This window comes from Chiloscyllium punctatum, chromosome 11, assembly GCF_047496795.1.
Source record: "Chiloscyllium punctatum isolate Juve2018m chromosome 11, sChiPun1.3, whole genome shotgun sequence".
Classification (NCBI taxonomy): Eukaryota; Metazoa; Chordata; class Chondrichthyes; order Orectolobiformes; family Hemiscylliidae; genus Chiloscyllium; species Chiloscyllium punctatum.
Genome location: NC_092749.1, coordinates 77,569,030 through 77,585,099, shown reverse-complemented (window position 1 = coordinate 77,585,099; position 16,070 = coordinate 77,569,030). Strand labels below are relative to the sequence as shown.

Here is a 16,070-nt window from a genome sequence, read left to right as displayed (position 1 = left end):
ACGTTAAATTGCCCATAGTGTTCAGGGATGTGTAGGTTAGTTGCATTAGTCAGGGGTAAATATAGGACAATAGGTTAGGGGAATTGGTCTGTGTGGGTCACTCTTTGGAAGGTCGGTGCGGATTTGTTGGGCCGAAGGGCCTGTTTCTATCTCAGATAGTGAAGCAGTCCATGACCAAATGCGACTAAACATGGACAATATCCAGGCTTTAGCTGACAAGTGGAATCATAGAATCTCTACAGTGTGGAAACAGGCCCTTCAGCCCACCAAGTCCACACCGATCCTCCGAAGAGTAAACTACCCAGACCCACTCCCCCTACCCTATATCTACCCCTGACTAATGCATCGGACCTACACATCCCTGAACATGGAAAATTTAGCATGGCCAATTCACCTGACCTGAACATCTTTAGACTGTGGGAGGAAACCGGAGCACCCGGAAGAAACCCACAGACACAGTGAGAATGTGCAAACTCCACTCAGATAGACAGTCACCCAAGGTGCTGTGAGGCAGCAGTGCAAACCACTGAGCCACCGTGTCGTTCTTTTCCCCGAGATTTCACACACGAGATGTGATTTGCACATACCACCTTCTGCAAACAGTTAAAGTTTATTAAAGCTTGTACAAGCTTGGTGACCCCTTCTGGCACTCTTTGCTGATCATGTAAAGTGGAGTCAAAATGAGGCCCTGAACAAGAAAAACACATTCCCTTTATACAGGTCAACTAGTAATGTTTACAGGTAATCTGGCCACTCCCCGGCCATAACCACATTCTACCCCAGTACAGTGGTAGGATGAGGTCATCCTTGGAGATAATGTAAATGTAAATGCCCTAATCCTGGGAAATCATTATGCAGACGATTTCTTGACTCCATGACTACCCAAGACAATATAGGTGTCATATATCCTAGCTTCAGGGCAGCCTTGCAAATGAGTTCTGGTTCCTCTACTTCCACAGAAAATGTAGGTATGATATACTTCAGTATCGGGGATGATCATGCAAGTGAACCTGATTGGCTGGGGGATGACTATGAAAGTATTTCTGAATGGAAGGGACTGAAATGAGTTTAATTTGATAATAGTAGGAGAGTAGTAGTAAATGGCTGTCTAAATCCACATTCCTGCATGAATGTTGTCCCCACCCCCTTCCAGAATGTTCAGTTTCTGGAAGAAGACAGTACAGTTTAACTCTTTAATTACAGGGAGATAGTCCAATTTAATATTTTAACATTACGCAAGTACCGTTCATATCACACAAATGCCCTGCAGTGACCCTTTCCAATGAGAGAATCTAATCATTGCCCCTAGACAAAATGGGATCTTTTAGTTAATTTCATACATACCATTTTAAAGTGGCTTTGAAAGTCAATGTTTAACAGAACTGCACTGTTCTTGTCTAAATCAGTTATTCAGAATTAGATTTATTGTCACATGTACTCAAATACAAAAGTACACCGTAAACAGTTTACAATGTCATCTTAGGTACAAAGTACCGAGGTACAAATCATAGATATAAACTAGAGAAATGAAAAACTTATACTATGAATACTGTAAGGTAATATAAGTTAGAAAATTAAGAAATAACTTTAAAAAGATTAATATTGTAGTCCTTTCATAAAGGGCCTGCAGCAGATCAATGCAGGCATGCAGACATGGTCTGACTGGGCTCGCAAGCTGCTGACCCCTGCACTGGCCCCCAGTCCAACAACGGTCCCCACTCTGGTCAGGGCCTGGTGACCATTCCCACGCCAGCCTCCAAGCCCCCTCTCCTCTGGCCCTCAGCTGCACCAAGGTAAGTTTTCTTTCAGTCTTTTTTTTAAAAAAAGAGAAGAACAAGAAAAGAGAAAGAAAATAGATGGAATGGATGATCCCCAGGCTCAGGAATCCAGATGCTGCATACTCTGCCACCATCTTGAATTCCTTCAATTAATTATTCAACAAAACTGATCTTTTAAAAATCCATGCTTCTCCCCCACATTGCATTCTCCACACCTAAATGCTCTGTCACTGGATATTTTTTAAGCTGGAATTCCAATATCTTTCTTGTCACTGACACTTACTAGTACTTCCTCAGTTATTTCAATTTTTCTTTTAAAATTGGAATTACACCTGGTACACTGTCATCTTCAAAAATTACTTATTTTGTGTTGAATTTTTATAAATAAATACCAGTATTTTTGTCCTGCAAGTTTCTGTGGTTTTAATTATCTAGTTTATCTTGTACATTTTTTTTGCTCTCAATTATTATAATATCCCTCTTGATGACTTCCACCATTGCAATTAGCTTATTCAGACTCCTTACCAAAAGTAAATATCCTTGCCATTTTATTATATCCACTGAGTTTATTTTGCTCATCTTTTAGTGCTCTTCAGCCCGAACTAATTCTATAACTAGGTACTGATAATATTTAAATGTGGAAGCATTCTATTTCCTTTTTAATTGTCTTAAGTTTAAAAACATTGTAAAATTATAATATTCCCCTCACTGTGGAACATTGTAGTTGCCTTGCTTAAACTAGAAAAGGTACAGAAAAAAAATTTACAAGGATATTGCTGCGATTGGAGAGTTTGAGTTATAAGAAGAGGCTGGATAGGCTGGGACTTTCTTCCCTATAATGGCGGAGGCTGAGGAGTGGAGTGATCTTATAGAGGTTTATAAAATCATGAGGGGCACAGATAAGGTGAATAGCCCAAGGACTCCCCTACATCTAAGATACCTTGGAAATGAGTGCTGGATGAGTCAGACCTCTTGGCATCATGGTAGCCCACAAACTTACCAACACACTAAAACAGCAGCCAATGACCTTGAAAGAACCTATACAAACAACAAGCAAAACTAATGTAATTTACAAAATATCTTGCAAGAACTGTAACAAACACTAAATTGGACAAAGGCAGAAAACTAGCCACCAGGATACATTAACATCAACTAGCCACAAAAAGACATGGAAAAGACTCACTAGTATCTTTACATACAGATGAGGTAGGACACCACTTCGACTGGGACAACACACCCATCCTAGGTCAAGCCAAACAGAGACACACGAGAATTCCTAGAAGCATGGCACTCCAAACGGAACTCTATCAACAAACACTTGACTTGGATCCCATTTACCACCCTCTGAGAAATAGAACAGGAAATAACATCACCAACAAAAATAAAAGGTGGGCCATACCACCAGTGCTGATGATGTTACCTAGTATGGTGACGAAACATCTAAAAATGAACCTTCCACCACAGGGAACAAACTTACCTCCATTTATAGAATGTATTTATTTAATTGTGATTTTTGAAAAACTGTACATATTATTTCATATAAGAATACAGAACAATATTTCAGCTTGTACAATTGACATATCGCATCTGTGGGTGCAACCAAAGGAACACAGCACCAATTTTAACATCAACAAACAGAATGCTGAAGAAACTCAAGTTGTGAAGAGAAAGAGAGTTGATGTTTCAAGTCAGGTGTGAATCTTCTTCAGAGCTAAAAGATGTTGGAAAATAGCTTCTGTCTTTTACTTTGACAGGCTGAGGAGGAGCAGACTGGCAGATAGTATTGGGGTCCACTGCAAATGTCAAAGGGGTTAACAGTGGAGAAAGGGGATAAAAAGTGTAAATTAAGCAGTGAAATTGAAACAATTGGTCCTTGCTACTAAACTGAAATTAAACAAGACACAAATACAACATGACTGTGGGGGCAGGAGGGGGAGAATAAGAAAAATGGAGAACAGACATAATCTGGTTTGTAAAGTTGATTAATTCAGTACTGAGACAACAAGGATGTAAAGTGCCCAAGCGGAAGATGAGTTGTTATTACTTGAGCTTGTGTTTTCCTTTGTTGCAATATCAGAGCAAGGCCAGGATAGGACAGAAATGTTAGTGTGTGAGCAAGTTGGTCAACTGAAATAGCAATCATCATTTTATTTCATTCTCTGCTTCTGATTCAGATTTCCAGAATTTTGCTTTTATTACAGTTTTAACATGGATCTCTTCGTGAACCTATAATTTACTTAAAGTCACAACATTTATGAACACAACTATGAATTTAAGTGTGAACCTACTAAATCTGAAATTGCCAATCTTCAGCTGTGGTAGACAAGCAGGTGGCTGAAAGAACACAGCAAGCCAGGCAGCATTAGGAGGTGGAGAAGTCGATGTTTCAGGTGTAATCCTTCTTCAGGCCTGAAGAAAGATTACAACCGAACCATTGACTTCTCAACCTCTTCATGCTGCCTGGCTTGCTGCGTTCTCCCAGCCTCCTGCTTGTCTACCTTGGATTCCAGCATCTGTCATATTTTTGTATCTAAGTCTTCAACTGTGAACAGAATTTATTCTCCTTTGAATCCAGTGCATTGCCAGTTTAAGAAATCAGCACACATCATTTTGCTAAATTAGCTGCTATACACTTATCCAACTTAGTAAAACTGGAAACAAGTTTCAGTACACATACCGCTGGGAGGGTATGCTGTGCATATGTATTTCCTCGTACTACCCTTCTGTCATACATGATGTTTCCATAATATCCTGCTGGACATCTGAAATACAAAGGAGTGAGCTGTTACCACAGTGCCGTAATTTAATTTGCTGGCTTTGCCTGTTCCATTAATCTCTTTAACCTTAGAGTTAAGTAAGGTCCAAATCTATTTTACTAAGTAGCTGTGACATCAAAGCAGAGTTTGTTATCCTGAATAAGAAATGTCAATACTCTGCCAATGGTCCAAACACTTGAGTTTTTGAATGTTGCAAATTTGAGTGCACAGCAACTTTAAGTTAGCAAAGATTCAGCTGGACTGCATTAAGCCTCTTGCAAAACAACTCAATATTCATGTTTGATTTCAGAATGCCAAAATAGCCAGGTTTTTTTGTTAATCCACTTTCTGAAATCTCTCTCAGCTCTTGTCCCCTTCACGTAAAATTTACCAATTCTTCAGGATTATCTTAGAGTTTCTTGGAATAAAACATTAATCTCCCAGACTACTACAAGCAACCCAGGATAAAAGTCATCAGGGATTTTTTTGTTGAAATGTTGTCTTTCAATATTTTTATTAATTACAGTATAATCTTTTTAATGTTAGATAAATGGATGTCTGGCTGCAATTAAGCATTATGCTATTCGTCATACAATACAGAACTCGAATATTGCTGAAAGAAAAAGCAATGTTGAAGATTTCCTGTTACACACATCAAGACAAGAATGTCAAGTATCAAATAGTGCAACAATTTACACTGCCTGAGAATGAAGTGCTGACTGGATGGAAAGTTGACATTTGTTGTACAAAACATTGACATGGAGAATGCAGAGAACTATTATCTCCCAAGCTTTCATTTGATTCAAAACAAGGTGTAATGTGGGGACATTTTTTTTCTGCTGAGGATATGCATATATGGCTTCTAGCAAGCATGAGAGGGATAATTTGCTAGCACGACTGGATCTTAAATTGATTTTTAATGTAATTCATCACAAACTTAGGATTGTTCAGCAAATGCTATCCAATCATGGAATCACATCTAACACTATGTTCAGAGTTTTGTAAGCACAGACTGATTAAATGCACTCAGAATTTTGCCTATTGGGAACAGCTTAAGGAATGTACTGTTTAATAAAGTTTGTTTCTCTTATGAGAGTATCGAGGAGCAGAGGGTATGATCTCAGAAAAAGGGTTGCACATTCAAGACATATGAGGATAATGAATCAATGGAGTTGTTTACCTCAGAATGCTGTTGATGCTAGGTCATTAAATATACTCAAGGCTGCAAAATATACAATGCTTAATACTTAGAAATCTAAGGCATTCATGAGTCTCTGTATTGAAAAGAACAATCTCTGCCATTTCCTCCACTTCCTTCCACTGTCAACATTCCACAAGGAGTGCTCCCTCTAAGACACCCTGGTCCCCTGCTCCATATCCCCTAAAGACTCTCATTGCCTACAGCACTTTCCAATGTAATTGTAAAAAGAGATAAAAAAAAACTTATCTATACACTTCTTCCCTCCTCACTGTCCAAGGCCCCAAACACACCTTCCAGGTGAAGCAGTTCAAGCTGGTGTACTCCATTTGATGCTCACAATGCAGTCTCCTTTACACTAGTGAGACCAAACACCGTCCTGATGAAGGCCTAATGCTCAAAATTTCAATTCTCCTGCATCCTGTATGCTGCCTGACCAGTTGTGTTTTTCCAACTTCAGTCTTCAAAATGAGACCGAACACCGGGTGACTGCTTTGCACAACGACAGTTTTGTCTGTAGGAATGATCTAGATCTCCCAGCTCCTTTCTATTTTAATCAATCACCTTGCCCTCACGTTTACATTTCTGTCCCTGGTGTGCTGCAATGTTACAATGAAGTACAATGCAACAACACCTCATTTCCCACTTAGGCACTTTACAGTCTCAATATTGAATTCAATAACTTCAAAAACTGAAAAAAAAGAACTGTGGATGCTGGAAATCAAACAAAAATTAACTGCTGGAGAAGCTCAGTTGGTCTGGCTGTATGTGGACAGAAAGCTAAGTTAATGTTTCAGGTTCAGTGACACTCCCTCAGAAACTGACTACTTTGTGTCTTTTGTTTAAGAAAGAGAACACTGCCTATCCCCACACCTAGTAAAACATAGCCATGTCTTGTTTACTCTGCACTTAATAGATGGGATGAAGGGCTTATGCCCAAAACATCGACTCTCCTGCTCCTCAGATGTTGCTGTACTTTTCCAGCGCCATTTGCCTGGGACTAACGCTTTCCCTTTCACACTGCAAATTTACACCCATTTTACAGCTCATTTTTTTATTTTTCTGCTGTTAACATTTCTTTGTCTTTTGCCCTGGGCCTCTACACCACCTGCCTTCTTGCTCCTCCTTTGTGTTTGTCAGAAGTATTTAAAAAATCCTATTATAAAACACTTCTCAGTTCTGAAGAGTCATAACTGATTTGAAACAAGAACACTGTTTTTCTCTTGCTACTCTGCCAGTCCTGTTGAGGTTCTCTAGCATTTTGTTTCAGATTTCTAGCATTTGTATTATTTTATTATATAGGCATGGAGGATCATCAGATGAGCCATGATCTTCTTCAATTGCTGAGCAACCTTGATGGGCTGAATGCCATATTTCTGCTCCTTTGTCTAAATGATTGGACCATCACTGGGAAGCTTGGGCTTTAAGCTGGTAATGCTCTGAAATTTATATACAAATTATTCATGAGAGAAATGCAGAACATCTTTTGGATTGATGGCAGCATCCAGGGTGTGACAAATATCAGTCATGGTGCTACTGCAGAATAGAACAAAGAACAAAGAACATTACAGCATAAGAACACTTTGGCCTTCCAAGCCTGTGCCGATTCAGATCCTCTATCTAAACCTGTTGCCTATTTTCCAATGTTCTGTATCTCTTTGCTCCCTGCCCATTCATGTATCTGTCTAGATATATCTTAAATGACACTATTGTTCCTAACCCTACCACCTCTGCTGGCAATGCATTCCAGATACCCACCACCCTCTGCGTGAAGAAATTTCCATATATAACTCCCCTAAACTTTTCTCTTTTCACTTTGAACTTGTGGCCCCTAGTATGTGAGTCCTCCACTTTGGGAAAAAGTTTCTTACTATCCATCCTGGCTATACCTCATGATTTTGTATGAGGTTCCCCTCATCCTCCTTCTTTCCAATGAAAACAATCCTAATCAACTCCAATCTCTCCTCATACCAGTCAACATCCCGGCGAACCTCATCTGCACCCTCTCCAAAGCATCCAATTCTTTTGGTAATGTCGTAACCAGAACTGTCTGCAGTATTCCAAATGGGGCCGAACCAAAGTCTTATCCAACTGTAACATGAACTGCCAACTCTTGTACACAATACCCTGTCTGATGAAGGAAAGCATGCCGTATGCCTTCTTGACCACTCTACTGACCTGCATTGCCACCTTCACAATGGACCTGAACATCCAAATCTCTCTGTACATCAATTTTCCATTTACTGCATATTTCGCTCTGGAATTGCATCTTCCAAAAAGTATCACCTCACATTTGTCTGGATTGCACTTCGTCTGCCATTTCTCTGCCCAACTCTCCAATCTATCTATATTCTGCTATATTCTCTGACAGTCGCCTTCACTGTCTACTACTCCACCAATCTTAGTGCCATCTGCAAACTTGTTAACGAGGCAATCTACACCTTCCTCCAAATCATTTACATATATCACAAAAAAAAGTGGTCCCAGCACGGATCTCTGTGGAACACCATTGATCACAGACCTCCATTTTGAGAAGCACTATCCCACTACTACTGTCTCCTGTTGCTCAACCAGTTCTCTAGCCATCTAGCTAGAACACTCTGGACCTCAAGCAGCCTACCTTCTTCATCAGCCTACCATGGGGAACCTTATCAAATGCCTTACTCAGGTCCATGTGTACGACATCTACGTCCCTTTCCTCAATCAACTTTGTCACCTCTTCAAAGAATTCTATTAGGTTTGTAAGACATAACCTTCCCTGCACAAAACCATGCTGCCTTTCACTGATAAGCCCATTTTTTTCCAAGTGGGTATATATCCTATCTCTTAGTATCTTCTCTAGTAGCTTCCCTACCACTGTCGGCAAGCTGACAGTCTGCAATTACCTGGATTATCCCTGCTACCCTTCTTAAATAAGGGGACAACATTAGCAATTCTGTAGTCATACAGTCATAGAGATGTACAGCATTGAAACAGACTGTTCGGTTCAAACCGTCCACGCCAACCAGATATCCCAACCCAATCTAGTCCCACCTGCCAGCACCCGACCCCTCCAAACCCTTCCTATTCATATACCCATCCAAATACCTTTTAAATGTTGCAATTGTACCAGCCTCCACCAGTTCCTCTGGCAGCTCATTCCATACACGTACCACCTACTGCATGAAAAAGTTGTCCCTTAGGTCTCTTTTATATCTTTCCCCTCTCACCCTAAATTTATGCTCTCTAGTTCTGGACTGCCCCACACCCTCTGTGACCTCTCCAGTTTTCAAGGATGCCACAAAGATAGCTGTTAAAGCCCCAGCTATTTCCTCTCTCACTTCCTTCAGTAACCTGGGATAGATCCCATCCTGACCTGGGGACTTGTTCACCTTAATGCCTTTTAGAATACACAACACTTCCTCCCTCCTTATGCCGACTTAACCTAGAGTAATCAAAAATCTATCCCTAACCTCAACATCCGCCACGTCCCTCTCCTCAGTGAATACCAATGCAAAGTACTCATTAAGAATCTCACCCATTTTCTCAGACTCCACGCATATCTGTCCTCCTTTGTCCTTGAGTGGGCCAACCCTTTCCCTGATTACCCTCTTGCTCCTTATATATGAATAAAAGGCTTTGGGGTTTTCCTTAACCCTGCTCGCTAAGGATATCTCATGACCTCCTTTAGCCCTCTTAATTCCTCATTTTAGATTGGAAGAATATCAGGAATGTAGGACCAAAGCTTTGACTGTCTTCAGTCGCCTAGACCTTATGTACGCATCCTTTTTCCTCTTATCTAGTCTCACATATACCAGTTAGCTTCACCTGTTGCTTAGAATTTTTGGATTGTCGGCCTCAAATTATGTTGAAAAGGAAAAGCATCTTAAAAAGCCTTGCCCCATAGTTCATAAACTTTTCTTATTTTGGGGGTCATTCACACATGTTGAAATTGTGCCCAGTATATTCAAGTCTAAGTCACCAATATGGATCAAGAAAATCAGTAGTTCTACTACTGGTCCCGATGAAACACCATTGTAAAGACAAAAGCAAAACACTACGAATGATGAGCATTCCTAACTCCTGTCAGAGAAACAATGGCTTACAACTACAGTTTCCTGTCACAGCCAACTTTGCCTCCATACTGTCACTGTCACTGTCACCTATATTTCATGGATTTTATTTGACTCACAATCTAGTTTGTTGTACTTAGCAAAAACTTCTTAGAAATATACACAGCCATATTAACTGCACTATCACAAAAATGTCAAACAGAAGTTAAATCTCATCCATGTTTAAAACAATTCTTTCTGGCTTTCCTTAAATCAAGCCACGTTTGTCCAAGAGTGTCAATCTTGTCCCAGATTATCACTTCTAAAATCACTTGCACTCCAAAAATTAAGCTGACAGGACTGTAGACATTAGGTTTATCCTTTTACATGTTGTAAATAATGGGGCAATTTTCAGATCTCAAGCACATGCATCTAAGGAGGATCAGAAGGATAGTCAGTGCTTCTTGCTACCAAATACAGATAGATAGCCTATTCATTGGCTTCTTTCACAGTTTTTAGCCAACCCAAAGTCTCAACTACATTCTTCTTCAATATGACTTTGACGGCACATTTTCCTGATATTTCCTTCTGTTCCATTCCCAATTGCTCTTCCACCCCATCTTTTTCGACACAAAGCTTCAAGTGTGAAGAGATTTTGGAATTGAAAGATTAAAACATACTATAAATTTACTTCTTCATAAATCTCAGTTTTGTTTGCCACTTTTAAGCGGCATGTTGTCAAATGTTTTCTTAAAATCCATTCAGAGGGCATTCATTGAATTCTCCTCTCATTTAATTCATCTAAAAGAACTCAATTAGATTAGTTAGGCATGATCCACCTTCTACAAATCATTACTGGATTTCCTCAATTAACTGAAACCTCTTCAATTGTCTGAATGCTTTTTTCAATCTGATTGTTTCTGGAACCTACCCACTCTTAATATTAAGCAATATTTGAGTCATCAGGAATGTCCTTGTAACTTTTCTTGAATAAGGGTGTCACATTTGTCATGTGCCAACTTTGGCACATCCCCCCCCCCATCTCAGAAACATTTGGAAGATTACAGAGAACACTTCCACCATCTTAATATCCACTTCCCTCTGCACTTTGCAAGCCATCCAAATCAGGCAACCCATATACTAAGCATAGCCCAATTTTCCAGTATACTCTTTCCATCAAATTTTACCCCACTCATGATCTCGACCATCTCTGCTCCACCCATATTTTGTCAGTTTCTCCTCCTTAATAGAAGCTCACACATCTCTCATCTCAGGGACAATTTCCCTCTCCAGGGTTTGGCCTAACTCCCATCAACTTTGGCCCCATCTCTTCATATCCCAGAGTTCAACTGTGCTCCTGAAAATAACACCTTTATCCCCTTACTACACATGCTTCTGCTCTACACACCCCAGGTCTCAGTTGTTCTTCTGCTTTCACCCCTAGCTGTACTGGCTTCACTCCCTTCCCAGACCTTGTCCAAGTACTCCCACCTTCACCCCAGCTCCTGGTGCCTCTGCCTGACTCCATTCATGCCCACCTAGCTCTACTCCCTCCTCACACAGGCACCAGGACCCAACTCCCACCTTCCTTTCATACTGTGGAATGTTCAGATTATCTTTATCCCTGTAAATTCTATAAACCTCTTCCTTCTGAACCTATCCACAGTATTTCAACACAATTGACTATTACACCCTACCCTAAAGGCTCCTTTATTGTCCAGCTATGTGGAGTTGTAGTCAGTTTGTTTTTAAATTCATTCATGGGAGTATGCTGAGACTGGCTGGGCCAGCATTTATTACCCACCTAAGTTGCCCCATAGAAGGTGGTAGTGAGCTGTCTTGAACTACCTCAATCCATTTTGTGTAGGTATACCTACAATGCCATGAGGGAAGGAGTTCCAGCATATTAACCCAATGACACTGAATGACATATTTCCAAGTCAGGATAGTGAGTGGCTTGGAGGGGAACTTCCATTCTTATCTATGGAGTCACGGGCAAAGATTAATCTGAAATGGTTTTTTAAGCTCTGGAGTCCAAGAATATATTCTTGAATCCATAACATCTAATCCTTTGGTATAGCATCCAAAAATATCTTATTCCAGATCTGAGCTTGATTCTTACTTCTACCTCACTGCCCTTGCTTCAAAACTCTACAGGCTGATTTGTCATATTGATGATTGAACATTCAATATTGAATTAAGGGAAATGCTTTCCAAGGAAATATTGAGAAAATGGAACTCACTTTTGTCCATACCACAAGCACTTTTCCTTGAACACTGCTTCAATTCCTTACAATTATTTTAAGCAGAACAAGGCAGGTCATAATCCATGTTTCAAACAGAAATTAACACATAACCACTTACTCTTACCATCACTAAAACTACTTGCATCCTCCTGCATATCACTGCCATCAAGCAGAAATATCTCCAAGGCTTCATCCATGCCAATGTTATCATCACACTTAACTATTTCATGCCCATCTGATAAGTCATTCACATACAGTTATATCTTAATTTGCTGCATATCCTGTTCACTGCCCACTCAAGTTTGTTGAATTTGCATGACTCCTGATCTGACAACACTTCAGTTTAACAACCCTAATTTTTAAACTTTTAAATTCCTCCATCACCTGGACCATCCCCATAACCACCAGGACGTGGAGAAGCTGCATCATGCAGGTGACATTTTATGCCAACAGGGAGTGAAAGCTATAAATGGGAGAAATCAGGCTCGGTGACTGGCTTGCAATGGCAACAACATAAGTTAAATTCCATACCAGCTGAAGTTACTATGAAGAACTCACCTTCTCTCACCTGAGGCATGGTGACCCTCAGGTTAAACCACTACATGAATGGTGGCTTAATTAGACAGCAGTCCGATGCTGACGATAACTTCACTCAACAATGCACTTCTTTGCCTCACTTACTACCCTTCAGCCCATCTCTTCTACCCTTCAGCTTCACTCCCTTAATGCCACCCTTTACCCGGGTGTTCCACCCCTCTCCCGAGTGTCATCCTCTGACCTGCCCTTCCCCCTCAATACTACCCTCCGACGTCCTCTTTTTACCCCATTCCTCAGAGCTGCTCTCTGCCCGACTCCTACTTTCCATTTGTCTCTTTCCCCGTTACTCACTGCTGCTGCTGCTCCTGCCGATATTTCCTCCTTTCCTGCAGCGCTCTCGGGCGGCTCGAGAATGTGTACGTGTTACTATTGTCCTGTTGTGGCAAGACCGTAGCCATTGCTACAGCTGAGCTAATAACTGGAACCGAGAGTAAAACTTAGGTGATGCAGTACCCCTACAGTCCCAACAACCACTGCCTTGGCAACGGTTACTAATGCAAACTTTGCGTCATTTCCGGGAGCGAGCCTCCCAATGACAAAAGGAAGTTCGTATAGACATAATGTCACTGTTTCTGTTTTAATTCCCTGGCGACATAAGAAGTGCTGCCTCGCTCCTTTTTCACGTCCAGTATCTTTTTCTCTGACTGACGCCGATTTCCTTGCCTGCTCCTCTCACTGTTGGAGCACAGATTGGAGGTGAAAATTGAAAGGTTGCCCCTGGTAACAGTTATATTGGTTGTGATCCATCTCCTGTCCCTATCATTGAGAAGCTAAAGTCCACTGATTTAGAGGATTATAGAGTTGCTCGGGCGCAGAAGGCAGCCATTCGGTCCATCGTGAGTGTATGAGTTTTGTTTCAAAATGAAATAACTCTGCAAAGGCCAACATTTTATCTCCCCCCACCCGCCACCCTTTATTTATTTAGGCATAGCAGAAGACACTGACACAGCTAGCTCCTACAGTACACAGATCCCCTGACGCACCTTTTTAAAAATTTTATTAAACAGTACAAAATACAGTTAATGAACAGAAAGCAGCAGTTCACAAAAGAAAAAGCATTATACAAGAGAAAGGGCCACAAAGCCAAACCCCAAACCCCACTGTACATCCAGTTTTCAGAGCGATGAGGACAAACCTCAAATCCCACTTTCAGTCAAAGGTAATAGTAACAAACACAGACAAGACAGTGCAATCAAATGAGAAACAGTGCATAGAACACAGATCCAATATAGCTGGAAAAAGACACTAACATCAGTTCATGCTGCATACTAATCGGATCGTCTTCCTGCAGGACAGCCATTGGCTTCTGGTCTCCAGCTTCCCTGTGTACTAATCAACTTTCCCCAGGCCCACTTTCCTCCAGGCTGGTTATTGACCACTCAACTCCAGTTGCCCCACGTACTAACCGGACTACCCCAGGCCACATTCCTATGAGCTGGTTGTCAGCTTTCCAGTCTCCAGCCACCCTCCGTACTCACTCCTGTTTATTTTTTTTTTTCTTTTTTCTTTTTTACACAGTGAAAAGACACAAAGTGCACAAATCTTTATTCAATTTCCACCACCAGGAAGATAGGAAAGACACCCGAGTGGCCAGTGACAAGCACTGCCCTTCAAACCACAGGGCAATGCTGTGTGAGCAAAACAGTGAAGGGGAGGGTAGGGACTAAATCAAAATAGAGTTGGAGGGAGAAATGATGCACTCCACTCCCTGCGGCGCCCACCTCTCCCTGAACGACTCCAGGGTGTCGGTGGATACCGCGTGCTCCTTCTCCAAGGACACCCGGGCTCTAACGTAACCCCGGAAGAGGGGCAGGCAGTCGGCCCTAACGACCCCCTCCACGGCCCGCTGCCTGGACCTGTTGATGGCCAGTTTGGCCAGGCCCAGGAGCAGACCCACGAGGAGGTCCTCAGACCTGCCCTCCCTCCTCCGTACCGGGTGCCCGAAAATCAGGAGCGTGGGACTGAAGTGCAGCCAGAAACAGAGGAGAAGGTTCTTAAGAAAATCAAAAAGGGAGTGCAAACGCCCACACCCAATATATACATGGTCCACGGACTCCACAGCGCCACAGAACAAGCAGTTGGGCTGGGAGTCCGTGAACCACCGCAATCTGCGGTTGCAGGGGACTGCTGCGTGCAGCACCCTCCACCCCAGATCCCCGAGAGAAAGGGGGAGGACTCCCGCGTAGAGAGCCCTCCACTGGGGATCCCCACCGCCCGGAGGCAAATGGGCACGCCAAGGCGTGTCCGGACGGTGGATGAGGGAGAAGAGGTGGACGGTGTGCAGCAGCAGTCGATACAGGGCCTTCCTTTTTATATCCCTGAAAGGGACAAAATTAAAATTCCGGAGGCGGCTCAGGTTGTGGGGCACAGGCTCCCGCGGGAAGTACGGGACCTTGGGGCCAATGTGAAATTCCGTCCGGGCCGGGGTGAGCGCGGACGGGATCCCACCGCACACCTGAGCGTCCTCCAACTGGTGCACTACGTCGGGTCCAAGCACCGCCGTTTTAAGGCGCCCACTCCTGTTTTTTTTTTTTTTTTTTTTTTTTTTTCGTTTTTTTTTCTTTTTTTTTTATTTCCTTTTTTTTTTTTCTTTTTTTTTGCCAAAGTTTTTTTTTTCCCCTTCCCCACACTACCGCCTAAGTACGGTAGTGCTTATTTTTTCCCCCAGCACCCATGGTGTGTGTGTGCAGGTGTGAGACACAGTGAAAGACACAAAGTGCACAAATCTTTATTCAATTTCCACCACCAGGAAGATATGAAAACACCCAAGTGGCCAGTGACAAGCACTGCCCTTCAAACCACAGGGCAATGTTGTGTGATCACAACAGTGAAGGGGAGGGTAGGGACTAAATCAAAATAGAGTTGGAGGGAGAAATGATGCACTCCACTCCCTGCGGCGCCCACCTCTCCCTGAACGACTCCAGGGTGTCGGTGGACACCGCGTGCTCCTTCTCCAAGGACACCCGGGCTCTAACGTAACCCCGGAAGAGGGGCAGGCAGTCGGCCCTAACGACCCCCTCCACGGCCCGCTGCCTGGACCTGTTGATGGCCAGTTTGGCCAGGCCCAGGAGCAGACCCACGAGGAGGTCCTCGGACCTGCCCTCCCTCCTCCGTACCGGGTGCCCGAAGATCAGGAGCGTGGGACTGAAGTGCAGCCAGAAACAGAGGAGAAGGTTTTTCAGAAAAGCAAAAAGGGAGTGCAAACGCCCACACCCAATATACACATGGTCCACGGACTCCACAGCGCCACAGAACAAGCAGTTGGGCTGGGAGTCCGTGAACCACCGCAATCTGCGGTTGCAGGGGACTGCTGCGTGCAGCACCCTCCACCCCAGATCCCCGAGAGAAAGGGGGAGGACTCCCGCGTAGAGAGCCCTCCACTGGGGATCCCCACCGCCCGGTGGCAAATGGGCACGCCAAGGCGTGTCCGGACGGTGGATGAGGGAGAAGAGGTGGACGGTGTG

At 42.8% G+C, this 16,070-nt stretch overlaps 1 protein-coding gene and 1 long non-coding RNA gene across 2 annotated transcripts in view; one reads left to right on the top strand and one right to left on the bottom strand.

The window, feature by feature from the left end:
- LOC140483119 (uncharacterized) overlaps positions 1-5,725 on the top strand; it is a 62,273-nt gene extending 56,548 nt beyond the window's left edge. The window contains exon 5 of the long non-coding RNA XR_011961897.1: positions 5,081-5,725. This is a non-coding gene — a long non-coding RNA (uncharacterized lncRNA). The remainder of the gene's footprint in view (positions 1-5,080) is intronic.
- The window catches only part of rsph3 (radial spoke head 3), an 82,120-nt gene extending 69,040 nt beyond the window's left edge, over positions 1-13,080 (bottom strand). The window contains exons 1-2 of the mRNA XM_072581083.1: positions 12,898-13,080; positions 4,456-4,540 (exon numbers count right to left, since the gene is read on the bottom strand). Of these exons, the coding sequence (XP_072437184.1) occupies positions 4,456-4,540; positions 12,898-13,004 (192 nt within the window). The 5' untranslated portion in view covers positions 13,005-13,080. The remainder of the gene's footprint in view (positions 1-4,455; positions 4,541-12,897) is intronic.
- Positions 13,081-16,070: the final 2,990 nt, after the last annotated feature.